Source organism: Squalius cephalus, assembly GCF_949319135.1.
Source record: "Squalius cephalus genome assembly, chromosome: 20".
NCBI classification, from domain to species: domain Eukaryota; kingdom Metazoa; phylum Chordata; class Actinopteri; order Cypriniformes; family Leuciscidae; genus Squalius; species Squalius cephalus.
Genome location: NC_137141.1, coordinates 34,509,942 through 34,536,552, shown reverse-complemented (window position 1 = coordinate 34,536,552; position 26,611 = coordinate 34,509,942). Strand labels below are relative to the sequence as shown.

The window sequence follows — 26,611 nt, the reverse complement described above, 5'->3', positions numbered from 1 at the left end:
GAAAAGTAAGGTTTAATACTAAATTGGTTATCACAGATGCTACTGTATATGTCGAATTCACTGTCAACAATTCTCGTAAAAGTACATTCGAACATACCCACATCATTTGCCAAAATACTGATTAATCTTTATGTATAACACATGCTATATTTATTTACATGGCCATAAACACCAGACGTGATAAACAATGTCAATAAACTAAACAAATCTAAAGCAATAATACTTCCCCTACATAAACATAACTATTACCGAATGCTACTTTTGGAAAATATAAAATTAAGCATGCTTTGTCGACAGAACCAGCTGCAATCGGTAAAGAATAATTGTGTTCCATAATGACTGCATGAACAAGCTAACGTTTGTTGCTTGATAGACGCTACAACTACAACTTCCGCATTTGTCCAGGACTCCACTCAGTACGAGCGGAAACCGAGGGTAACGCGGATATGACGCAATTGACTGGCGACTCCCAGCTCCCCCCTGCTCTAACGCCCCGTTTCCTTGGTTAAAATCGCAATTTTCTCACGATTTAAAAATAGTTGGAAACATTTGGGATATTGTAAGTAATCAACTTAATAAAATATATAACACTGGCCTTGAGATTATGGGATATTTTAATGCAAAATTCTTACATATTGTACCTTTAACCAAAACAACCCAGCTGCAGTTTGATTGATATTACTTCAAATGCACAATAAAAAAAAAAATAAAATAAAAAAACATGATTTATGAAAATGAACAAGAATGGAGTTAATCTGTTTTTGCAAATGAACTCTTCTGTTGTAAATTGGGAAAGGGTGTGCAAGAGTTTAATAAAACGTTCATGTAATATATTTTGTTTGCATTTGTGAGTCAATAAACGTAACTGATTGTGTAAACTTGGCACATAATATCTAAATATCGATTAATCAATCAATATAGGCCTGAATCGAATCGATTCCAGGGTTTTTCCTGGCTCAAAATGAGGCGGAGGTGGTAAAATCCTAATAATGTATTTTAATAATAAGGTATTTTTTGTTGGGCATCATATAGCCTAATGTGTTTCCCACATTCATTTTTGTGGGTGGAGGTTGGTACCTCTAGGGGGGTCCGGGGGCATGCCCCCCAGAAGAAAATTTTGTACATTTTAAAGATAAATTCATTAATCTGGTGCACTTTGAGTCACCCAAATCCACTGTTAAAAATAAATAATCCACCCGCAAACCGCCCATATTCTTTGATTTAGATATCTGCATCTGATGACCACATTACAATTATTCAAATTCTCAGTGTTAAGCATGATGGTAACATATCACACTGAAGTAGGCTGATTTAAAATGAACATTTATTTAAAATAAAAGTTCTTCCTACATTTACATTTATTACATCTTTTGTACCTTTTATAAAGGGCATTTTTTTCTCCTAATTTTATTAAATGCATGCTCCATTTTTCATTTCAAATTCTTAAATTTGATCAATATATTCAATTAAAATAATAAGACACAGGCTGTTACCAATCAATTAAATTATTTACATTGAAAAATTATAACTGTATTAAATGAGATTATTTTAAATATTTTTGAATATACAAATAAGGAATGTTGAAAAGAATATACTTTATGAAACTAAACCGCCAGTAGGAGTCGGCAGGCTACCGTCTTAATGAGCGAGTCATTGAGTCATTCATTCAAACGATTCGTTCAAACGGCTGATTTATTCAGAATGAGGCAGTTTATGAATGGGTCATTGAATTTTTGACTCAACCGATTCGTTCAAAACGCTGAATCATTCAGTAATGCCACAAGTGTTCGTTGTTGTGAGATGCGCGATGGTTCTGCTGTGATCTTTGTTTGGATTTATTTTCGCTGCAGAAACAGAAAAACAGTCATTGCGTCTAAAATGTAAGTGACTTAATTTGAACTGTTTAATGAACTGTTATGAAATCAGTCTCGGTTTCAGTCTTGATGGCATTCAGGAAAACAGCACTCTTGTCGTGTGTAGCCTAGCTATATATTGTTTCTTAACAACATTCTTAACAACATTGTTGCAACATTGTTACCGTCAGTACATTAGGTAGGCCTATTATTATCAACTATAGGCTATCAATCGCCACTTACATTAAATGAAATAAAACAGAATCATCCTCATGTTTTCGGTGATTCCCTAGATATTTTTTATTTTTAAATAAATTGTTTTAACCCTCTGGGGACCAAGCTGTTTTTGGGGTCCTTGAGATGTTCTGACATGCCTTGATATTTGTGCTTTTTTCAGTTATTTATAAACATGTTAATGGCAAAGGTGTAAATTCACTCTATATAGCACAAACAGGGCTACCATAATATGCGAGCAACGTGTATGTAGATGTTTGTATTTTTAAGAGAATAATGTTTATGCGTGGTTATTGGAAAAAAATAAAATGAAAGTTGCTGATTTAAGAACACAAAACACATTAAATATGTGTCCACAAGACTTTTGACTAATTGATGATGTCCCTTTGAGTTCTAGCTTCAAAATTATGTGAAAATCATCCTGCCTAATTGTTCACATAAAACACTACATTGATTTAAACATTGTAAAACAGTTTTTTTGTCAGAAGAGGTTTATGCGTGGGAGTGGTAATGGGTCATCAATATTAATGAGATTCAGACCAGAGGTGTGACATAGTGTCCCCCAAGTGCTAATGGGCCATCAAGTGAGGCAGCCTGAACAAAGAATGAGGAGATTCAAATGTTTTGTTTTTCAATCTGTTTTATTGTAATTTTGTAAAAACAAAAGTAAAGGCAGGTATCTCACAGTAAATGCTTATGCCCCGTTGATGCGAGCTCTAAGCAAATCAAATGTGACCAAAATAAATAATCAGTCGGCAATAAACAAAGCAATTGTGAGCAATAAATAAACAAAAGTAAAGGCAGGAAGCTCAGAGTCTGTGGAACCATATCAATGTCAGTCTCTGTTTTCCATGACAGAGTGGACTCCTTGTTGCTCGTCTGAATGTTTGTCTTGGCCCTCTTTGCCACATTCCTATAAAAGTAATAATATTAATAAAGGTTAATAAAGGTTGATCAAAGTACTATCAGCATGTCAGGGCAGGGCAATCAGCATGTTGATAAAACAAAAAATATATAAGCTCTTTTATATTAACATTACCAATCAATAATTGTAATATTGTGCATGCATAACACATTTTTTGCAAAGCCACAGTAGTAGGTAAAAAAATAGTAGATAAATATATGTACTTACTCTTTTTGATTTCCGTTGCTCCGTGTCCTGCGAGTTGCAGTGGAAGGCGAGAGTGAACAAGCTACATTCCTTTTAAAAAAAGTTGAAAACTATTTTTATCATATATTTTACAGAGTACTATTCCAGCACATGCATAACTGATGGACATTTAGCAATGCTGATAAAGCAACACAATATAAGCTCTTTTATATTAACATTACCAATCAATAATTGTTATATTGTGCATGCATAACAACACATTTGTTGCAAAGCCACACAGGCACATATAGGCTACATTTGTATCATCACTAAGTATATAAACAAAATGTAACTAACATCTGTAAAATAGTAGGTAAATATGTACTTACTCTTTTTGATTTTTGTTGCTGCGTGTCCTCGTTGCAGTAGAAGGCGAGAGTGAACAAGCTACATTCCTTTTAAAAAAAGTTACAAAACATATGTAACATCAACCAATCTCCAAAAATAAATAATAAAGTCATACAGGCTCATATTATTAACACTAAGTATAAACAAAATTGAACTAACATCTGTAAAATAGTGGGTAAATATGTACTTACTCTTTCTGATTTCTGACTGTGTTGCTAAGCGCACTCCGAGTTGCAGGCGGAGGTAGTGATGAAGCTACATTCCTTTTAAAAAAGTTGAAGAATATTATTACATAAATATAACTATAGTAACATTAGTCTATAATGAATAACTGATGTAAATAATTTTAGACGCGTGCAATAAGCCTATATGCGTGTCAATGGGCCATTACCGGAGAGGCACACCGCAAACATTAGCCTAACACATTTGTGCACTTCATTAACTGGGTATATTTACACATTTCAGCACATTTACACACATTTACAACTGATATTTGCGAGCATGCATCGTTAATGATAATGAGGCAGCATTTATATAGTCAAAATATAATCTAAACACCTACTAGGCCTACTTTCTAAAATAATTTCTAAATTCTATCTTTCATACATAATGATCTAAACATATCATTTAGGCTACACATACAAATACAAATTTCCTAACCAAGGGGTGTAGCATATGTATACAAAAAAACAAAACAAAACATTTTTGACGTTGAAATGGTACGAGATATTAAATTCATGGTATAGATATGCACTTTCATTAGATCGTGTTGAATATAGGTAGATATCAAATGTCAATACTCTGGATGGCAAGTCCACCCAGTATAATATGTAAGCTCATGTTTTGAATAGCTTGTCAACTAATGCAAGTAAGAATAAATACTTACTCATCCGAAATTCTATCCACGGCTGCATCAAGTCGCTCTTCAAAATACAAACGGTCGTCATCAGAGTAGTCGCGCTCCTCTTCTGATGAAAATCTGGACTCTTCGTCGCTAGTATCCAGGACGAACTGAAGGGCTTCCGCACCGGTGTACCGTGTCATCTTCCCAACGCGCAGGTGACGAAATGATAAAACTTGAAGCGTTTAATGCATTTGCTTGGGGGCGTTTACCTGTTTTGCATAGATGGCTTAGCACATTTTCTTGTGATTAGCGCGCTCCGTGAGTAGGCGTGAACGAATTAAAGTCAATGAGCTCGTAATGAGCTCGACTGGAATCGCTCTCTTTTTATACAGATTACAGAAGCTGATAATATTTGTTTTTTATATAAATGACTTCATTTAAAAGATGCGATCTCAAGCTTTATGCCCGTGGGTCTGTTTGCCTGTTTGACTGAATTTTCGCGGAGTTAGATCAGATAGATCATTTTCGAACACGTTTCAAATGGGAGTTTACTGACAGAGAGAAGGCAGAAATCGCATCATGTTAAAGTTTCTTTATTTGTCAAAAAGCAAAACACTTTATTTTTAATGTGAGTATACAGAAAAAAAATAGAAACTGAACAGGATCGATTGATGTATAACACGAAAATTAAAGATCAAAATTAACAGAGCATTTTGTGTTTATTTTTCATTGCTAAAAAAAAAAACGAGCAAAACGCGCCGGCGCGTTTTTGGTCCCCAGAGGGTTAATCAGGGTATTTGTTCGGTTGGACAAGTAGTACAATTCTCTCTCACTTTTCCCTTCAAAAAAAAAAAAAAAAACACACGTGTCCCAGACAAGCGTTATTGTCAAGCCTTGACGTTTTCCTTGATGGGTTTTCCCTGAAGAGAATTAACGTTACGTTGTTGAAAACGAAAGTAAAAGTGACGCACGTTCATTTCGTTTTACCGTGATGAGAGTTCCGTGTCTTTATTAAATTCAAAACATTATAATTTATCGGTTATCCACCCTCGATTAATTGGAATGGAATGTTTGTATTACTTGGCCCGCCCGACCTGCGGTCGCAGCACTATACGGGTTGAGAATGGACACAAGCCGGTAACCGCAACAGAACCATCACGGTGGAAAAACACTATCTGACCACGTGACTGTCCGAATTTTGTCGAGAGCCGGAGGGGGCACGAAATTTGACGGAGGCGGCCGCCTCATAATTCTCTATGCAGGAAAAACCCTGGATTCATATCGCAGAATTTTTTGAGGTATCGTCAAATATCGTATCGCTGCCTGAGAAAATCGATATCGTATGGTGATGAACAGTCCGATTTACACCCCTACTAATCGACCAGTTATTCAACCAGAACCAGTTAATCTTACTAAGCATTCTAGACACTTTCAGGCAATTTGGAGCTAAACACCCTCTAGAAAAAGTTTGCCTTATTAATTGCTCACTCATGACATATAGCAACACAGCTAAATTAATTCCAACTATGTTGGGCCTTTTATTGAATGTAGCCTACTTTTACCTGTTTAGACGTGCCTTCACGAGCACCCTTAAGAGAGTTATTGTGATTGTTGAGTTGAGGGAGGCATGACACGTGGAAGAGGCATTTGCAAAATATGCTGTATTTGTGTAATTCCACTAGTTGCCACTAGTGTTGCAGAAGCAACATACATCCCTATTAATTACTGGTCCATGACGATGTGAATGAGAATTGTGATGAACATGCTTAAAAACTCTACAATGCTGAGATTATAGTGTTTATAAGTTTCACTTTAATCTTTGACATTCAGTTGCACAAATATATTAATAAAATCCATTCCCTCTTTATTTCTGTGTGCTGAAGACAATGGAGGAAGCAAATACATTCTGCTTTCAAAGGGGGATAAATGGACATGTGTGACCTGCAATAAGACATCTACTAATTGTACAGCGAACATAACTGCCTGTTACAAACAACCCGATACAACTTACAATCGGCCTTCAGATGATCTAAAATACGAGAATGGATTAATTAATCCCTCAACTGCATCGTAAGTGTGTGGATACAAGTGACTTTTAAAATTAAAACTGTATTACAGAATACAGAGTGATTAAGCCTGTTTTGCAGTGCTGCCTTGGACAATCTAAAGTCCCTGGCGGAGCACATGAAAAAAAACAATATAAGCAGTGCGGCGATTGTGATGGGGGATGTTAATGGTATTCTCCAAATGCAAGCTGAGAACACAGAAACTGAAGACGGATGCTACTCTGCAGATCAGAAAACGATAAACGTAAGGGATGAGAAGCATAAACATGCACATCTGGGTAGGACTCTTTATTTATCAATGATAATTCTTCTTTTCACAGATTCTTGACTGTCAAAATGACCTGAACGAGGACTTTTCCTGGTCTGTAACGATTTCCAGCGAGGCCTTTGATAAATCACGACTGGAATTTAATGGAAGTGCATTTGTTGGACTTTTACGTTTTAAAAACATGGGAAATAAGGTAATGTTGTTTTAAAAAGCATGTTTTTGAGTGAACTATTCCTTTAACAAATTTTTCTTGGTCTATGTTATTCACACACATTTATAGATGATTAATGATTGCTCTTTTATGGCTTCTTATTTAGAATGAAACTAAAAATTACACTGTTTTGAACAATGAGGTTTATGGAATAATGATGGGCGCCAATATCTCCAACCTTACCGACAATATAGAAATGTTCTTTACACAGAAAGATCTGGTAATGAAGGTTTAATGTAAATCTTATTTTGTTAAAAAGACCAGACACTGTAGAAGCAAAATAATCATCAAAAATGTTCTTACAGGTCGGTGAGCCGTCCTGCAGTTCTTGGGATGGCAAAGGTAAATGTATATAAATTTTACACCGTTCTTATGTCAGCAGAACCATTCACAATTCATAACTTTCATTTCCGAAAATGGTTGTGGTCACTGCCTGCTGCTTTAATAGTAGGACACTGTGATTTCCACAACACAGAAAACACAGATGGAATTACGGAATCCAATCATAAAAAATTGGATTGGCTGTATAATGCGGGAATGTAACAGAATTTGGCAAATTTGGGATGAATTAATCAAATCTGTGTGAATGAGTGCCACAGTTTTGTCTACCACACACACACATTGAAGCACGTGTGACGCTCGTGGTGTTTTCAGCGTCTGCCAACTCACTATATGGGGACATAAATACATGAACTTCATCTCCACAGATGCTCTGAGAGTCACTTCATGAGCAGTCCACAGTTTCATTTGAGAAAACTATCTTTAGATACATAAAGAAACTCAAAGGCCTTCACGACAACCTCCAAAAATAAAAGTTTGGTTTAACTTGACGTTAGAGCTGCACGATATATCGTTTTAGCATCGTTATCGCGATGTGCGCATCCGCAATAGTCACATCACAGGATGTGCAATGTCAAGTAGCCTATAGGGATCCTAGTTGATCCATGATCTGTTTAACTATCATAGTAATACGAATAATGATATAATTTAAAATGTTTAAAGAATATTACCAAGACTATTTTATACAGTAAACCTATGGTGCAACCCTTTGTTTGATTAAAAAAAAAAAGTGTTGTGTTTTTTTCTATTAGAATACAATCTGAAAAGATTCATAAAATTGTTAAAGGTTTATGAATTAATTTGATTACCAATATTTTTAACTATGAATTTTTATTTCATCATAAATCACAGAATCCATAATGATTTAAACTACTGTACCTTGCACGGCCCCATCACCAGATAGAAATTCATGCAAAGGTTAAAAAGGTTGTGTTGATTTTTATTTAGAAAAATATTTTAGATTTGCAAAAATTGTGAAATGCTACAGTTGGTACTCAACCAGCATAATTGGAGGGGGGGGGGGGTATTTGCTGCCTTTTACCACTAAGAGGTGCTACAATCACAGACTTTGAAAGGTGTCAGTTTATTCTCTCTATTGTGTAATCTGCTGCGGCTCGTTGAGAGCAGATAAATTCAAAGTGTAAATTGCAGGTTAACCCTCTGGGGACCAAAAACGCGCCGGCGCGTTTTGCTCGTTTTTTTTTTTAGCAATGAAAAATAAACACAAAATGCTCTGTTAATTTTGATCTTTAATTTTCGTGTTATACATCAATCGATCCTGTTCAGTTTCTATTTTTTTTCTGTATACTCACAATAAAAATAAAGTGTTTTGCTTTTTGACAAATAAAGAAACTTTAACATGATGCGATTTCTGCCTTCTCTCTGTCAGTAAACTCCCATTTGAAACGCGTTCGAAAATGATCTATAACTCCGCGAAAATTCAGTCAAACAGGCAAACAGACCCACGGGCATAAAGCTTGAGATCGCATCTGTTAAATGAAGTCATTTATATAAAAAACAAATATTATCAGCTTCTGTAATCTGTATAAAAAGAGAGCGATTCCAGTCGAGCTCATTACGAGCTCATTGACTTTAATTCGTTCACGCCTACTCACGGAGCGCGCTATTCACAAGGTAAAACAGGTAAACGCCCCCAAGCAAATGCATTAAACGCTTCAAGTTTCATCATTTCGTCACCTGCGCGTTGGGAAGATGACACGGTACACCGGTGCGGAAGCCCTTCAGTTCGTCCTGGATACTAGCGACGAAGAGTCCAGATTTTCATCAGAAGAGGAGCGCGACTACTCTGATGACGACCGTTTGTATTTTGAAGAGCGACTTGATCCAGCCGTGGATAGAATTTCGGATGAGTAAGTATTTATTCTTACTTGCATTAATTGACAAGCTATTCAAAACATGAGCTTACATATTATACTGGGTGGACTTGCCATCCAGAGTACTGACATTTTATATCTACCTATTCAACACGATCTAATGAAAGTGCATATCTATACCATGAATTTAATATCTCGTACCATTTCAACGTTAAAAATGTTTTGTTTTGTTTTTTTGTGTACATATGCTACACCCCTTGGTTAGGAAATTTGTATTTGTATGTGTAGCCTAAATGATATGTTTAGATCATTATGTATGAAAGATAGAATTTAGAAATTATTTTAGAAAGTAGGTGTTTAGATTATATTTTGACTATATAAATGCTGCCTCATTATCATTAACGATGCATGCTCGCAAATATCAGTTGTAAATGTGTGTAAATGTGCTGAAATGTGTAAATATACCCAGTTAATGAAGTGCACAAATGTGTTAGGCTAATGTTTGCGGTGTGCCTCTCCGGTAATGGCCCATTGACACGCATATAGGCTTATTGCACGCGTCTAAAATTATTTACATCAGTAATTCATTATAGACTAATGCTACTATAGTTATATTTATGTAATAATATTCTTCAACTTTTTTAAAAGGAATGTAGCTTCATCACTACCTCCGCCTGCAACTCGGAGTGCGCTTAGCAACACAGTCAGAAATCAGAAAGAGTAAGTACATATTTACCCACTATTTTACAGGTGTTAGTTCAATTTTGTTTATACTTAGTGTTAATAATATGAGCCTGTATGACTTTATTATTTATTTTTGGAGATTGGTTGATGTTACATATGTTTTGTAACTTTTTTTAAAAGGAATGTAGCTTGTTCACTCTCGCCTTCCACTGCAACGAGGACACGCAGCAACAAAAATCAAAAAGAGTAAGTACATATTTACCTACTATTTTACAGATGTTAGTTACATTTTGTTTATATACTTATACTGATGATACAAATGTAGCCTATATGTGCCTGTGTGGCTTTGCAACAAATGTGTTGTTATGCATGCACAATATAACAATTATTGATTGGTAATGTTAATATAAAAGGTCACATATATGTAATATATGGTCACATTTGATTTGCTTAGAGCCCGCATCAACGGGGCATAAGCATTTACTGTGAGATACCTGCCTTTACTTTTGTTTTTACAAAATTACAATAAAACAGATTGAAAAACAAAACATTTGAATCTCCTCATTCTTTGTTCAGGCTGCCTCACTGATGGCCCATTAACACTTGGGGGAGCGTCTATGTCACACCTCTGGTCTGAATCTCATTAATATTGATGACCCATTACCACTCCCACGCATAAACCTCTTCTGACAAAAAAACTGTTTTACAATGTTTAAATCAATGTAGTGTTTCATGTGAACAATCAGGCAGGATGATTTTCATATAATTTTGAAGCTAGAACTCAAAGGGACAACATCAATTAGTCAAAAGTCTTGTGGACACATATTTATTATGTGTTTTGTGTTCTTAAATCATCAACTTTCATTTTATTTTTTTCCAATAACCACGCATAAACATTATTCTCTTAAAAATACAAACATCTACATGCACGTTGCTCGCATATTATGGTAGCCCTGTTTGTGCTATATAGAGTGAATTTACACCTTTGCCATTAACATGTTTATAAATAACTGAAAAAAGCACAAATATCAAGGCATGTCAGAACATCTCAAGGACCCCAAAAACAGCTTGGTCCCCAGAGGGTTAACCACCACAGCCAATTAATGTGTAAATTAAAGTGCTCTATATGTATATATTTAATTATTTCTGTCTTAAAATGCGTTAAAATAACATTTATTGGGGTTTCTTCAAAGGTAGCGTGTTTTTGCAGTAACTGGGTGACGACGTCATAAGAGGCACTCGCAACCCATACTCTGCTAGATTCTTTAGAAATCTTGCCATCATGTAGAATAGCAAGGAGGGACAACGACTGAAGACATTATTTACTTACATGGTGTCAGTCCAAATCAGAGCTGTAGAGATGCACACACTGCACAGGCACCAATCGCTAGTCTCATCGACGCCTCAAACGTCATGTAATACCCTTCCTCAATCCACGCTTTATCAATTTCTCACGATTTAATTAGCAATGTTTTTTGTCAGAAAAGAAAAAGAGAGATCGATGTCCCCATCACTGTGTTTGTGTGGGCTCAGCAGTGGAGAGTATGTGCTGCCGTGAGGTGAACGCGTTTTGGAGTTTAGTGGAACAGCTCGACCTGCGACCGGCTGATCTGACGTTTGTTTTGCAATGGAGTTATTTTATCCATAATTTTTTTATCAAATAAAACATACAACCAACTTTTCTGTAGTTATGTAAGGCATCTATAGCTTTGACTATGCCGGTAACTCTACTAGTGAGTTCCTCTTATGATGTCACGCCCCATCTAGTGGAAGGGAGCGGGAGTGCTTAAAACCACTGTTAAAAGTGCCAACTTTTCATATTATATTCAGCATTTTGGTATAAAAACAATGGTGGGTGGTTCTTATCTTTATGTTTAATAAACACATTGCATTATCTTCGTGAAAAATGTAACCTGCAATTTATACTTCAAGTAAAACATTGTAGTTAAATGAATTCATAAATTACAGCACAAATTTAGAACTGAAACAAATGTAGGCTTCTATTTTTGCAGCAAATTTAAGTAAAGTAGGCTAAACGTTAACATTGAATGCCTTGTTTTTCTATAGGCTAATTTAGAAAGGCTATACATGTCAAGGTTATATGCATCTTATACTTCGTGTTATTTTAATTTGTTAGTAGGCCTAGATTTATAAACTGAAACAGTTCCAATAATGCCAGATTGTTGACAATCATACACACTGCTCAAACATTCTAAAACTCTACAAAACCAGTTGAAACAACTGAATTGAACACTTCAATGATATTTTTTTATGAAAAACCTTTAAATACATTAGCTACAATAATTAAATTAAGATAGGGCCTATTTGGACAGAGAGATTTATTCTGAAAGGAATTTTGCCTTTGCCTGTACTGTATCATCAGGTTGGCTATCCTACACTCTCCATATAAAAGACAGAACATTAACACCTTTATTGTCCTGCAAAGCCACTGAACTGCCCCTCCAAACCCCCCATAGCCTCTCTGAGAGGAGCATCTGAGACAAAGAGAAGTCGCAATTCACACTTAGACATTAGCATCATTAAAGTGTTGATAATGAAGGAATTAGCCTAAATCATTTAGGCTACATGTAGTTATATTTCTGTCATAACATTTTTTTAGGCTAATAATAGGCTATTATAGGCTAATATTGTTGTCTCTATTTTTAACTTTTGATTCTATTTTTCTGTTCTAAAAGTTGTCGCCTAATAGGCATAGGCAATTTATTTATTTATACAAACAAAAAGGACTGAGAATTGTGCAGTGTTTTTAATCCAAAATGTTAAGGAAAAATTAATTCATTCTGCAATCATTAGGCAGAATCGAACTGGAAAATTTCTTATGATTCCCAACCCTACCCATAAACAAACCCAATTTATTGTGTATATTTAAATTGCCTCTTTTTTTCAAAGGAAATCTTACATGGACAACTTCCGGCTGTGAGACAGAAAAAATCGACAACACCATAATGTGCTCGTGTTCACATCTGACGTTCTTTGCAGTGCTGATGGTGAGAAGCTTCTCAGAGTTTCATTTAAAGACCCAATGAAATCAATATCAGAGTCTATAAGCTACTGAACTTGTAAAAGATAACCAAGAAAACTTAACAGATATATACATTTAAAATGTAAAGATCTGATAAATGCAGTCACGATTCCTCGATTAAATTAGAGTACTTGATTTAAAAAAATCCTCGATTGCAATTTACCCGTGTTGTGGCGCATTCCACAGATGAGAATTCATGAACCGCATTATTAGACTGTTTTCAAAGGCTGCACAATGTATTAAAACCATTTATTACATGGCTCTGTGGAATACTTGATTCTGATTGGTCAAATCGCACCATCCAGTGGTATATTATTCCCAAATAACAACCTCTGAAAACAGAAACACAGGCTCTTCCGGGTCACTGAAGTCAGCAGCGCTATACATTGCTAGTAACGTTTTTTTCTTCCTGGAAGTTTTGCATTTGGTGAGCTAATAAATTATTAAAACTCAGTCGAATCAATATTTTGTGTACAGTTATTTAATTATGCCATCCAGTATCATGGACTCACTCTCTCGTTTCATACAAACACAGCTGCTGCCATTTTGTGACAATTGTTTTGCACACTGTTGGATTATAAGATACGACTTTAAAACAGTTTAATCGGAAATCAATATCTCCAAAATTAGGTATGACTGTATACCGTATCACTTAAATACGGTATTTAAGTTCGCGGTGGGGTCCTCATCACCCTGTCGGGGGTTACTGAATTGAGCAGACATGTTCAGTTTTTAATTGTAGAGTCTGTTCTCTAACTGAACTAATTGTTTTTTGTTACTAAAAAAAATCAATGACAGTGGGGGGGAGGGGATAGTAAACTGGTAACACCGACTATCACAGCAAGCCTAGAATGCAATGTGCGCCATTTTATCAGATTTGTAAGGTAAATAATTTTTAAACCTATGCCAACACAGGAGAATATCTCAATATGTTTCTGAAGATGCAAACTGTTCATTGCGATTTCAAAATAAAAGTTTAACCCCGGTTGCCCATATATATTTAGAACAATAATATCTTAGTAAAAACCTAAAGTAATATTGACAAACAATATATCATTTATCACATGTTTTTTAAAATAAATTACAGAGGAGCAGTAATTTATCAATTTGCAACAAGAATATTTCATATTCATTAGGCGTGTTTAGGCCTTTATTTTGAAATAGAAATAAACATGAAAAATCATGAAAGATTGGTAGAAACCTCAGTTTGTTTTCATGCAAAGAGTTCAAAAGAGAACACCAATTAAATTTTATGAGAAAAAAAGGTCTGAAAATGTTTAGAATATAAAGAAAAATATTATGGATTCTCGATTTGTGATGCGGCACGCAGTGGCAGCGATCTATAACGCACATATGTGCTCTTTTTATGTTTATTAGAGGTTGAAATCAAATCAAATACTGCCAAAACACCCATACTATTTCTGAATAGGATGTATACTTCATAAATTGTATGAAATTATGGAAATACATGGTTCAGATCACTCAAAACATATATGAAAATGGAGGCGCCCTTATATGGTCAGTAAGGAAGCTGGCTGTCCATCTAGTGAAAAAGTTTGGTACTGCGCCCAAATAAAATTTTACTGAAAGCTCATTTTTTGAGATATCAACCTAAAATTTGGAACACAACTTTAGATTTTTGGCTTTCATTTTTTAGCAGTTTTAGAGTAAAATATATTTTGTAATATATATATTTTATATAAAATATAAATAATTATATTTTTACATTCTATATTTTCATAAACTCAAACTTATAACTTTTTTTCTGTTTCACTTTCATAATTTATTTCACTTCTACAATAATCTGGCAAATGTCTTAAAAACAAGACCAACCATATGTCTATATTCCAAAGCATTCTTGAATTACAACCATTTAAGTTTGTATAGTGATTTTTTTGTCTATGCGAAAAAAGGGGGGGTGACAGTTAAAGGGTTAAACTAGGGCTGTAGCTATCGACTATTTTAGTAATCGAGTATTCTACTGATTATTCCATCGATTAATCGGATAAATTGTGGTAATAAAAATAGATCCATGTGAACAACAGCCTATAAAATTACTTAAAATACAAATAGGTAACACTTTACAATATGGTTCATAAGTTAACATTAGTTAACTACCTTAGTTAACATACTAAGAATGAACAATACTTCTACAGCATTTATTATTCTTAGTTAATATTAATTTCAACATTTACTAATACATTATTAAAAACAAAGGTTGTATGTTAACATTAATGTACTGTGAACTGACAATTAACAAAAAAATTAAACTAACATTAACAAAGATTAATAAATACAGTTACAAATGTATTGTTCATTGTTAATTCATGTTGGTTAATACATTAACTAATATTAACAAATGAACTTTATTGTTAAGTAATCATATGGGTTTTATAGAACAACGCTGTTAAAATACACCATGTAAAATATATGATATAAACTAATATAAACACAACTTATGTACATTACGTTTTAAAACAAATGTCCGCAGAGAGCTTCAACGGCCTGGTTACACTAAGGCATGATCAAATCCATGTTTAATATTTGCCAAACAAAATTTAATTCAAATGTCAGCTTAATCTTTAATATTTGGTCACTTCTGTACGATAGAAATGCAACAGTTGCTGTGATCTCTTGAACAAGAAAATGTGCAAATCAAAACATGCAAACTCAGTGCAAGGGTTAAACTTTTATTTTGAAATCGATGAACAACAATTTGCATATATTTCAGAAAGATATTTATGCATTGGCGTTATGTATCCTGTGTTGGCGTAGATTTACAAATTAGTTGTGTTACAAATCTTGTGAAATGGCGCACACTGCGCGCAGATGAACGATATAAGCCACACAAACTCACAGCACGCAGAGATGGAATAATGAATAATGCGGTTCATGGATTCTCGTCTGTGGAATGCGCCACTTCCGGTATTTTTCCAGTTACTTGACACAGGTAAATTGCAATCGAGGATTTTTTTAAATCGAGTACTCAACTTTAATCGATTAGCCTACAGCCCTAGTTTAAACCCTCGCTTGGAGTTTGCATGTTTTGATGTCCACATATTCATGTTTTAGAAATTACAGTGGTTGTAGCACATCGCAAAGAAGTGGCCAAATATTAAAATTTAAATAAACATTTGAATTAAAATTTAAATTAACATTTGACTAATATTGCAAAAGGATTTGATCAGCTGTAAAGTGTAACTATACCAGGCCGTTGGCACCCTTCTGTAGGCATATGTTATTGTGTACATACGATAACTGTTTATATTATTTTAACAGAGTTGTTTTATAAAACCATGAGATTACTTGCTTTTGATACTTGATTTGAACCAAATAATACTGCCTCTTGGTTATTATTTAAGTCATTTTAAAGGCTTAGGTATTTGCTTAGTTCTCTTTTTATAACCACAAAAAATATCCGATTACTCAATTAATTGTCAAAAAATAAACGAATAATTACTCGATTACCAAAATAATCGTTAGCGACAGCCCTAGATCTGATTCTTGCTAACAGGGTTTTAAAAGGATTGTTTCCATTGTTTTCTCTGCTCAGTCTCCTCCAGATGTAAATCCAAACATCACAGCGCCGTATGTGGAATCATTGACCTTCATCTCTTCTATCGGCTGCGGCATCTCCATGTTTTTTCTGTCCGTCGCTCTGTTCATGCATTTCCTGTTACGGTAGAGTCTCTTAAAATATAACATACAGTTACTTTAAAGGTGCTCTAAGCGATCCCGGGAGACGTCACTTCTTGTTGACATTCGAATTGTTGTCAAACAAAACGGAGGCTAGCTAGACCCTCCCTCCTCCTCATCCCGTCTCCTCCCCTCCTTCCCTCCCTTCCGGCATAAAGGAAAGTCACAGTAGTCACTACAAACAAAGTTAAGTTTTACTGATACTTCATTCAGCGTGTAATGTCACCAAGTTAGATAAATGCTTTTATATATTGCAGAATGCAGAAAAAGAGAAACACTATCTTAAAATCATTTCGCCACCTGAGGTTATAACTATAGCTCCCATACAAGGACGCAATAATAGCAAGATAACGTTAGCTTCGCGTTTCCCAGTGAGCATAAACAACGGCGGCGGCGTAAACAAATTTAGTCAAAGTTGTCAATAGCCTATAAATGAACATTCAAATTCATAACAAACAGTGGGTGAAAACATCATTCACACAAATTGTCGCCCTACTGTGAATTTGCTTGATCATTTAATAGAGATTGATCGCTAGCTGCTAGAAACATATGTTGTATTCACCAAAGTTAATGCTGACTGCATAGTTCTAGCTAATTACATCCTTGTGTTGGTTTGGCGAACATGAACTCAGTTTAGAAAGAAAAATGGATTTACCCACCTGTTCTGCAAAAACAGAGCAACTGAATGTCGGATTGGAAGCCGTTCTGCCGGCGGAGTTCTCGCCACCTTTCGAAGGTTTTTCCGATGTAAATTCGGGACTTCGCGCGTTTCTAATCCTTGTCGCTCTTCTTTGCAATTTGTTCATCGGAACGTCGTCTCTTTGGTCGTGTGTCGGCCATAATTCAAACTTCCCTCTTCTGCTTCTCTCTCCTCCACACACCCTTCATGTGTCGCGCACTAACCCCCCAAACCCCACCCTCAAATTCTTCTTGTCGGTTATTGGCTGGAGCACTGTTTGTTGTGTTTCGTGGTGCGGGTGAGCCCAGTTTGTTTTTGTTGCCGTTTGTGGAGCCTGTGGTGTCTAGAGAGACCGCGTTTTTTTACAGTGTGTTCAGGGAACAGGCAGCTAGCGGATAGTGAGGAGATGTTTGCTGTATGTGACAAAAAATGTTTTGGCCTAAAAAACGCGTGGCATCGCTTAGAGCACCTTTAAGTTTTTTGACCAGCTGCTTTTGCTCCTCTTTTGGATAAATGCAAATGCATGTTACAAATACAGGTTGTTTTTATATTCGAACAGGAAAGCCAAATCAAATCAAGCCACGAAGATCTTGATAAACATGTTTGTGGCTTTATTTCTCCTGAATTTATCCTTTTTGTCAAACGAGAGTGTCGCCAACACAGGAGACAAGGCTGCGTGTGTCTTCATAGCGCTGCTCATGCATTACTCCATGCTGACTACATTCACCTGGTTCTTCATTCAAGCTCTTCATATGTACTTATGGCTCATCAGACAGAACATCACCATCACAAACTACATGAGGAAGATCACAGTGTTCGGCTGGAGTGAGTTATATGAACAAAACACCTGTTATACCTTTGCCTTCATAAATAAAACCTTATAAAACAAAAACCAGCAAGTCAGACTGTAAATTCAAGTTCACCTGAAAAAGAAAATATATTGCACACAAGTCTTATGAACTCCTGTTATGATACTTTTATTATGTTTTTGACCTTTACTTGAGCAGCTTGTCTTCATTACTTGGTAGGCTATTTTAATATGAATTTTAGTAATTTAGTACATTAAGTTAAATTACATTAAAGGACAATTCCGGTATTTAACACTTTGAGTCTATTTTGTAGTTTGTTTTGGATGAACAAGAGTGGTGGACAAAGAAATTTTGACAATGGTTCCTGTCGCGACTTTTTGACTATTTTAGAATTGCCCATGACCGCTTTAGAATGGGAGTCAATGGCCATGCACGAACATGTCCTTAAAACAACCCTTAACGTTCGTTTTCAAAACTGTGCAACTCACCGAGTGGTTAGTGGTGTTCGTTGATGATCAAAAACAAGTAGCGTAGCGAAATACAGTTTCTGTCGTGTTTTATTTGGCATTTTGTAAAATCCATTGATTTCCGTTGGAGGACTCATTGCTCGCTGATATTACTGCGCTACCGGAAACGGAAAGGGGTCTGTTTACATTTGGTTGTAGTCTTTTTGCTCGGTTGTCTCTCAGAAGCATAGAGCTCAGAAAGCTAGCGTGAGCAGAGCAGTCTATGGAGCAGAGCAACGGAAGTTGCGGAAGAGCGGAAGTTTATACGCGGTTGTGAGGTATCTGAAAAAATAGTTCCACTATAGAAAAATAAACGGATTGAAATCATACATTGCGCCGATATTTGTTTTTAATCATCAACGAACACCACTAACCACTCGGTGAGTTGCACAGTTTTGAAAACGAACGTTAAGGGTTGTTTTAAGGACATGTTCGTGCATGGCCATTGACTCCCATTCTAAAGCGGTCATGGGCAATTCTAAAATAGTCAAAAAGTCGCGACAGGAACCATTGTCAAAATTTCTTTGTCCACCACTCTTGTTCATCCAAAACAAACTACAAAATAGACTCAAAGTGTTAAATACCGGAATTGTCCTTTAAGAGAAATGTTCCCTTGGCAACTAGCTGAAATCATGTTTTTTTATATACATTTTATTTTCATTTAAAGTTTATTTTATTTCAAAGTAATGGAAATGTTTTTTATGGTTTTGGTTTTTATAATAACCCTGATCTCTGTGTGTTTTTAGCATTTCCGGCTCCGATGGTCATAGCTGTTGTTTCAATAGGAGGATATAAAGCACTGATTATAAACGCAACATCTGGAAAAACATCACAAATGTACGTTTTTCTGTTGTTGCAAATATATTAATGAAGCTTGCGAAGTGCCCCTATTATGGAACGTTAAAGGTTCCTAAATTTGTTATGGAGTCTCCTAAAACAGGTTTACATGCATCCAAGGTAAAAAAATACAAATTTTCTGATAATATCCATTACAGCATCAGCTCTTTTCTCAGTGTCTGAAACTGTTCGATCAAGGATTTAGTCTCTCTAAACTCCACCTTTCTGAGAGCCTGCTCTGCTCTGACTGGTCACATGGCCTAGTCTGGTTTGATTGGTTGGAAACCAAAATTTAATTAGCATATCTGAATTACAGCTCTTCCTCAGCACTTGAAACAAGAGCGATACGAACCGTAATGATGGCGCTGGTTTTACTGTATCAATCTCATCAAAGTGGATTTGCTTTGGCAGCAGAAAACTCAAACTCTTCCAGTCTCAAACACAACTACAGTGCTTGAGGGTGGGGAAAAACAGACGCTGTTTGCCGGCAGCCAATGAAGACCATAGGCTGGCATTATGCAAATTAGTTTGACCTACATAGGTTTGAGCAGGAAGTGAGACTGGAATTATTGACAATTTTTTTTGAAGCAATTATTTGAAACTTTGCTTCACTTTTTCCACATTTTGTTATGTTACAGCCTTATTCCAAAATGGATTAAATTATTTATTTTCCTTAAAATTCAACAAACAATACCCCATAATGACAACGTGAAAGAAGTTTGTTTGAAATCTTTGGAAATGTATTAAAAATAAAAAACGGGGGAAAAAATTACATGTACATAAGTATTCACAGCCTTTGCCATGACACTCAAAATTGAGCTCAGGTGCATCCTGTTTCCACTGATCATCTTTGAGATGTTTCTACAACTTGATTGGTAAATTCAGTTGATTGGACATGATTTGGAAAGGCACACACCTGACTATATAAGGTCCCACAGTTCACAGTGTATGTTAGAGCACAAACCAAGCCATGAAGTCCAAGGAATTGTCTGTAGAGCTTCGAGACAGGATTGTATCAAGGCACAGATCTGGGGAAGGGTACAGAAAAATATCTGCAGCATTGAAGTTCCCAATGAGCACAGTGGCCTCCATCATCTATATATTTGGAGTTTGGAACCACCAGGACTCTTCCTAAAGCTGGCCGCCCGGCCAAACTGAGCGATTGGGGGAGAAGGGCCTTTGTCAGGGAGGTGACCAAGAACCGATGGTCACTCTGACAGAGCTCCAGCGTTTCTCTGTGAAGAGAGGGGAACCTTCCAGAAGAACAACCATCTCTGCAGCACTCCACCAATCAGGCATGTATGGTAGAGCGGCCAGGCGGAAGCCACTCCTCAGTAAAAGGCACATAACAGCCCGCCTGGAGTTTACCAAAAGGCACATGAAGGACTCTCAGACCATGAGAAAGATAATTCACTGATCTGATGAAACAAAGATTGAACTCTTTGGCCTGAATGGCAAGCATCATGTCTGGAGAAAACCAGGCACCACTCATCATCTGACCAATACCATCCCTACAGTGAAGCATGGTGATGGCAGCATCATGCTGTGGGGATGTTTTTCAGCGGCAGAAACTGGGAGACTAGTCAGGATCGAGGGAAAGATGAATGGAGCAATGTATAGAGACATCCTTGATGAAAACCTGCTCCAGAGTGTTCTGCACCTCAGTTTGGGGTGACGGTTCATCTTCCAAACCCTAACAAACCAAGCCAAGATAACAAAGGAGTGGCTACGGGACAACTCTGTGAATGTCCTTAAGTGGTCCAGCCAGAGCCCAGACTTGAACCCGATTGAACATTTCTGGAGAGATCTGAAAATGGCTGTGCACCAACCCTTCCAACCTGATGGAGCTTGAGAGGTTCTGCAAGGAAGAATCAGAGAAACTGCCCAAAAATGGGTGTACCAAGCTTGTAGCATCATACTCAAAGACTTGAGTTCTCAATCTGGTGTGTGTGAGCTGCATACACTTCCCCCAAAGTGGTACAGCTCCTCCAAAAGAGGCATATGTATTTAGTTACGTATAATCTGCCATGGTAGTCTCCAGTTCTACCAGCACCACCTTGGTGGTTCCCATCTCCACTGGTCCCAACACAGTATGGTCCTTCACCCTATGATCTAGGCCCGCCACTGCTCTACATCTCATGGTCTCAGCCACTGGTCTGCAACTCACGGTCTCAGCCATTGCTCCACATCTCACGGTCTCAGCCACTGCTCCACAACTCACGGTCTCAGCCACTGCTCCACAACTCAAGGTTTCAGCCACTGCTCCACAACTCACGGTCTCAGCCACTGCTCCACAACTCACGGTCTCAGCCACTGCTCCACAACTCATGGTCTCAGCCACTGCTCCACAACTCACAGTCTCAGCCACTGCTCCACAACTCATGGCCTCAGCCACTGCTCCGCATCTCACGGTCTCAGCCACTGCTCCACAACTCACGGTCTCAGCCACTGCTCCACAACTCACGGCTTCAGCCACTGCTCCACATCTCAAGGTTTCAGCCACTGCTCCATAACTCATGGTCTCAGCCACTGCTCCACAACTCATGGTCTCAGCCACTGCTCCGCATCTCACGGTCTCAGCCACTGCTCCACAACTCACGGCTTCAGCCACTGCTCCACATCTCAAGGTTTCAGCCACTGCTCCATAACTCATGGTCTCAGCCTCTGCTCCACAACTCATGGTCTCAGCCACTGCTCCGCATCTCACGGTCTCAGCCACTGCTCCACAACTCACGGTCTCAGCCACTGCTCCACAACTCACGGCTTCAGCCACTGCTCCACATCTCAAGGTTTCAGCCACTGCTCCATAACTCATGGTCTCAGCCACTGCTCCACAACTCATGGTCTCAGCCACTGCTCCACATCTCAAGGTTTCAGCCACTGGTCCGCAACTCACGGCCTCAGCCACTGCTCCACGTCTCAAGGTTTCAGCCACTGGTCCGCAACTCACTGTCTCAGCCACTGCTCCACAACTCACTGTCTCAGCCACTGCTCCACAACTCACTGTCTCAGCCACTGCTCTACAACTCACGGTCTCAGCCACTGCTCCACAACTCACGGTCTCAGCCACTGCTCCACATCTCAAGGTTTCAGCCACTGCTCCACAACTCACGGTCTCAGCCACTGCTCCACATCTCAAGGTTTCAGCCACTGCTCCGCAACTCACGGTCTCAGCCACTGCTCCACATCTCAAGGTTTCAGCCACTGCTCCGCAACTCACGGTCTCAGCCACTGCTCCACATCTCAAGGTTTCAGCCACTGCTCCTTATCTCATGGTCTCAGCCACTGCTCCGCATCTCATGGTCTCAGCCACTGCTCCGCAACTCACGGTCTCAGCCACTGCTCCGCATCTCAAGGTTTCAGCCACTGCTCCGCAACTCACGGTGTCAGCCACTGCTCCGCATCTCACGGTCTCAGCCACTGCTCCGCATCTCTTGGTCTCAGCCACTGCTCCACGGTCATGGTCTCAGCCACTGCTCCGCAACTCACGGTGTCAGCCACTGCTCTGTAACTCGCGGTCTCAGCCACTGCTCCGCATCTCATGGTCTCAGCCACTGCTCCGCATCTCATGGTCTCAGTCACTGCTCCACGGTCATGGTCTCAGCCACTGCTCCGCATCTCACGGTCTCAGCCACTGCTCCGCAACTCACGGTGTCAGCCACTGCTCTGTAACTCGCGGTCTCAGCCACTGCTCCGCATCTCATGGTCTCAGCCACTGCTCCGCATCTCATGGTCTCAGCCACTGCTCCACGGTCATGGTCTCAGCCACTGCTCCGCATCTCACGGTCTCAGCCACTGCTCCGCAACTCACGGTCTCAGCCACTGCTCCGCAACTCACGGTCTCAGCCACTGCTCCACATCTCAAGGTTTCAGCCACTGCTCCATAACTCATGGTCTCAGCCACTGCTCCACAACTCATGGTCTCAGCCACTGCTCCACATCTCAAGGTTTCAGCCACTGGTCCGCAACTCACGGTCTCAGCCACTGCTCCACGTCTCAAGGTTTCAGCCACTGGTCCGCAACTCACTGTCTCAGCCACTGCTCCACAACTCACTGTCTCAGCCACTGCTCCACAACTCACTGTCTCAGCCACTGCTCTACAACTCACGGTCTCAGCCACTGCTCCACAACTCACGGTCTCAGCCACTGCTCCACATCTCAAGGTTTCAGCCACTGCTCCGCAACTCACGGTCTCAGCCACTGCTCCACATCTCAAGGTTTCAGCCACTGCTCCGCATCTCATGGTCTCAGCCACTGCTCCGCATCTCATGGTCTCAGCCACTGCTCCGCAACTCACGGTCTCAGCCACTGCTCCGCATCTCAAGGTTTCAGCCACTGCTCCGCAACTCACGGTGTCAGCCACTGCTCTGCAACTCGCGGTCTCAGCCACTGCTCCGCATCTCACGGTCTCAGCCACTGCTCCGCATCTCTTGGTCTCAGCCACTGCTCCACGGTCATGGTCTCAGCCACTGCTCCGCAACTCACGGTGTCAGCCACTGCTCTGTAACTCGCGGTCTCAGCCACTGCTCCGCATCTCATGGTCTCAGCCACTGCTCCGCATCTCATGGTCTCAGCCACTGCTCCACGGTCATGGTCTCAGCCACTGCTCCGCATCTCACGGTCTCAGCCACTGCTCCGCAACTCACGGTCTCAGCCACTGCTCCGCATCTCACGGTCTCAGCCACTGCTCCGCAACTCGCGGTCTCAGCCACTGCTCCGCATCTCAAGGTTTCAGCCACTGCTCCACAACTCACGGTCTCAGCCACTGCTCCACATCTCAAGGTTTCAGCCACTGCTCCGCATCTCACGGTCTCAGCCACTGCTCCGCATCTCACAGTCTCAGCCACTGCTCCACAACTCACGGTCTCAGCCACTGCTCCGCAACTCACGGTCTCAGCCACTGCTCCGCAACTCACGGTCTCAGCCACTGCTCCGCATCTCACGGTCTCAGCCACTGCTCCGCATCTCACGGTCTCAGCCACTGCTCCGCATCTCACGGTCTCAGCCACTGCTCCGCATCTCACGGTCTCAGCCACTGCTCCGCATCTCACTGTCTCAGCCACTGCTCCACGGTCATGGTCTCAGCCACTGCTCCGCATCTCATGGTCTCAGCCACTGCTCCACGGTCATGGTCTCAGCCACTGCTCCGCATCTCACGGTCTCAGCCACTGCTCCGCAACTCACGGTCTCAGCCACTGCTCCGCATCTCACGGTCTCAGCCACTGCTCCGCAACTCACGGTCTCAGCCACTGCTCCGCATCTCAAGGTTTCAGCCACTGCTCCACAACTCACGGTCTCAGCCACTGCTCCACATCTCAAGGTTTCAGCCACTGCTCCGCATCTCACGGTCTCAGCCACTGCTCCGCATCTCACAGTCTCAGCCACTGCTCCACAACTCACGGTCTCAGCCACTGCTCCGCAACTCACGGTCTCAGCCACTGCTCCGCAACTCACGGTCTCAGCCACTGCTCCGCATCTCACGGTCTCAGCCACTGCTCCGCATCTCACGGTCTCAGCCACTGCTCCGCATCTCACGGTCTCAGCCACTGCTCCGCATCTCACGGTCTCAGCCACTGCTCCGCATCTCACTGTCTCAGCCACTGCTCCACGGTCATGGTCTCAGCCACTGCTCCGCATCTCACGGTCTCAGCCACTGCTCCGCATCTCACAGTCTCAGCCACTGCTCCACAACTCACGGTCTCAGCCACTGCTCCGCAACTCACGGTCTCAGCCACTGCTCCGCAACTCACGGTCTCAGCCACTGCTCCGCATCTCACGGTCTCAGCCACTGCTCCGCATCTCACTGTCTCAGCCACTGCTCCACGGTCATGGTCTCAGCCACTGTTCCACAACTCACGGTCTCAGCCACTGCTCCGCATCTCACGGTCTCAGCCACTGCTCCGCATCTCACGGTCTCAGCCACTGCTCCACGGTCATGGTCTCAGCCACTGCTCCGCAACTCACGGTCTCAGCCACTGCTCCACATCTCACGGTCTCAGCCACTGCTCCGCATCTCACTGTCTCAGCCACTGCTCCACGGTCATGGTCTCAGCCACTGCTCCACAACTCACGGTCTCAGCCACTGCTCCACAACTCACGGTTTCAGCCACTGCTCCATAACTCATGGTCTCAGCCACTGCTCCGCAACTCACGGTCTCAGCCACTGCTCCGCATCTCACGGTCTCAGCCACTGCTCCGCATCTCACTGTCTCAGCCACTGCTCCACGGTCATGGTCTCAGCCACTGCTCCGCATCTCACGGTCTCAGCCACTGCTCCACGGTCATGGTCTCAGCCACTGCTCCGCATCTCACGGTCTCAGCCACTGCTCCGCATCTCACGGTCTCAGCCACTGCTCCACGGTCATGGTCTCAGCCACTGCTCCGCAACTCACGGTCTCAGCCACTGCTCCGCAACTCACGGTCTCAGCCACTGCTCCGCATCTCACGGTCTCAGCCACTGCTCCGCAACTCACGGTCTCAGCCACTGCTCCACATCTCATGGTTTCAGCCACTGCTCCACGGTCATGGTCTCAGCCACTAATATTATGTTGTTTCCATCCTTCTGGAGGTCAATGTGCCAGGCCATTGTTTATATTTAAGTTCATAGTTTGTTTAGTTTTATGTCAAGATTGAGTTAGGGTTAATGGTTTTGGGTTACGGTTTTGGATCTTCACTATTGTAAATAGAGATGCACCGATTGATCGGCTGGTGACCGGAATTGGCCGATTTTCACGTGATCGGCCATGACCGGCGACCGGCCGGTCAGTCTGACATATGCCGATTGTATGCCGGTCAAATGCACTCGGGCGCCGCATGATTAACCTTTTGAGCGGTGCGGTCTCATATATGGGATTTTATTTCTGTGCCCCTGAGAGCACGGCGCCACATTTAGAATGTTCAGTGACGTCGCATAACTGCCAGATTCAAACTGTGCTTTCGCGCGTTGGCTGGCGCTGAGCCAGAGTCGGACGCGTTCAGCGCTGTCATATATCACAACTAAGCAGTGTTTTCAGCCTCATAATGTTTATTTTAGGTTTCAGAAATTTAAATACACATAAACACGATTAAAACAATACATTAGGAGTTTGTAAAATACACACTCTGTGGAAGCAGCAATAACAATCTATTCAAATATAATTTTCCGACATGTGTTATTCATATCAGACAAACATAGAAGTAACTATAAAGTTTACTCTATTCTTCTCAGTT

At 40.2% G+C, this 26,611-nt stretch overlaps 1 protein-coding gene and 1 long non-coding RNA gene across 2 annotated transcripts in view; one reads left to right on the top strand and one right to left on the bottom strand.

Annotated features, from left to right (window-relative positions):
- Positions 1 to 26,611, bottom strand: part of LOC307147689 — a 249,122-nt gene that overhangs the window by 151,849 nt on the left and 70,662 nt on the right. The gene's annotated exons all lie outside the window — the stretch shown is intronic.
- Positions 1 to 26,611, top strand: part of LOC307147643 (adhesion G-protein coupled receptor G6-like) — a 42,913-nt gene that overhangs the window by 13,233 nt on the left and 3,069 nt on the right. Inside the window, exons 7-15 of the mRNA XM_079852542.1 lie at positions 6,313 to 6,499; positions 6,577 to 6,739; positions 6,816 to 6,956; positions 7,081 to 7,194; positions 7,280 to 7,316; positions 12,743 to 12,840; positions 16,429 to 16,556; positions 17,810 to 18,075; positions 19,312 to 19,402. Of these exons, the coding sequence (XP_079708668.1) occupies positions 6,313 to 6,499; positions 6,577 to 6,739; positions 6,816 to 6,956; positions 7,081 to 7,194; positions 7,280 to 7,316; positions 12,743 to 12,840; positions 16,429 to 16,556; positions 17,810 to 18,075; positions 19,312 to 19,402 (1,225 nt within the window). The remainder of the gene's footprint in view (positions 1 to 6,312; positions 6,500 to 6,576; positions 6,740 to 6,815; positions 6,957 to 7,080; positions 7,195 to 7,279; positions 7,317 to 12,742; positions 12,841 to 16,428; positions 16,557 to 17,809; positions 18,076 to 19,311; positions 19,403 to 26,611) is intronic.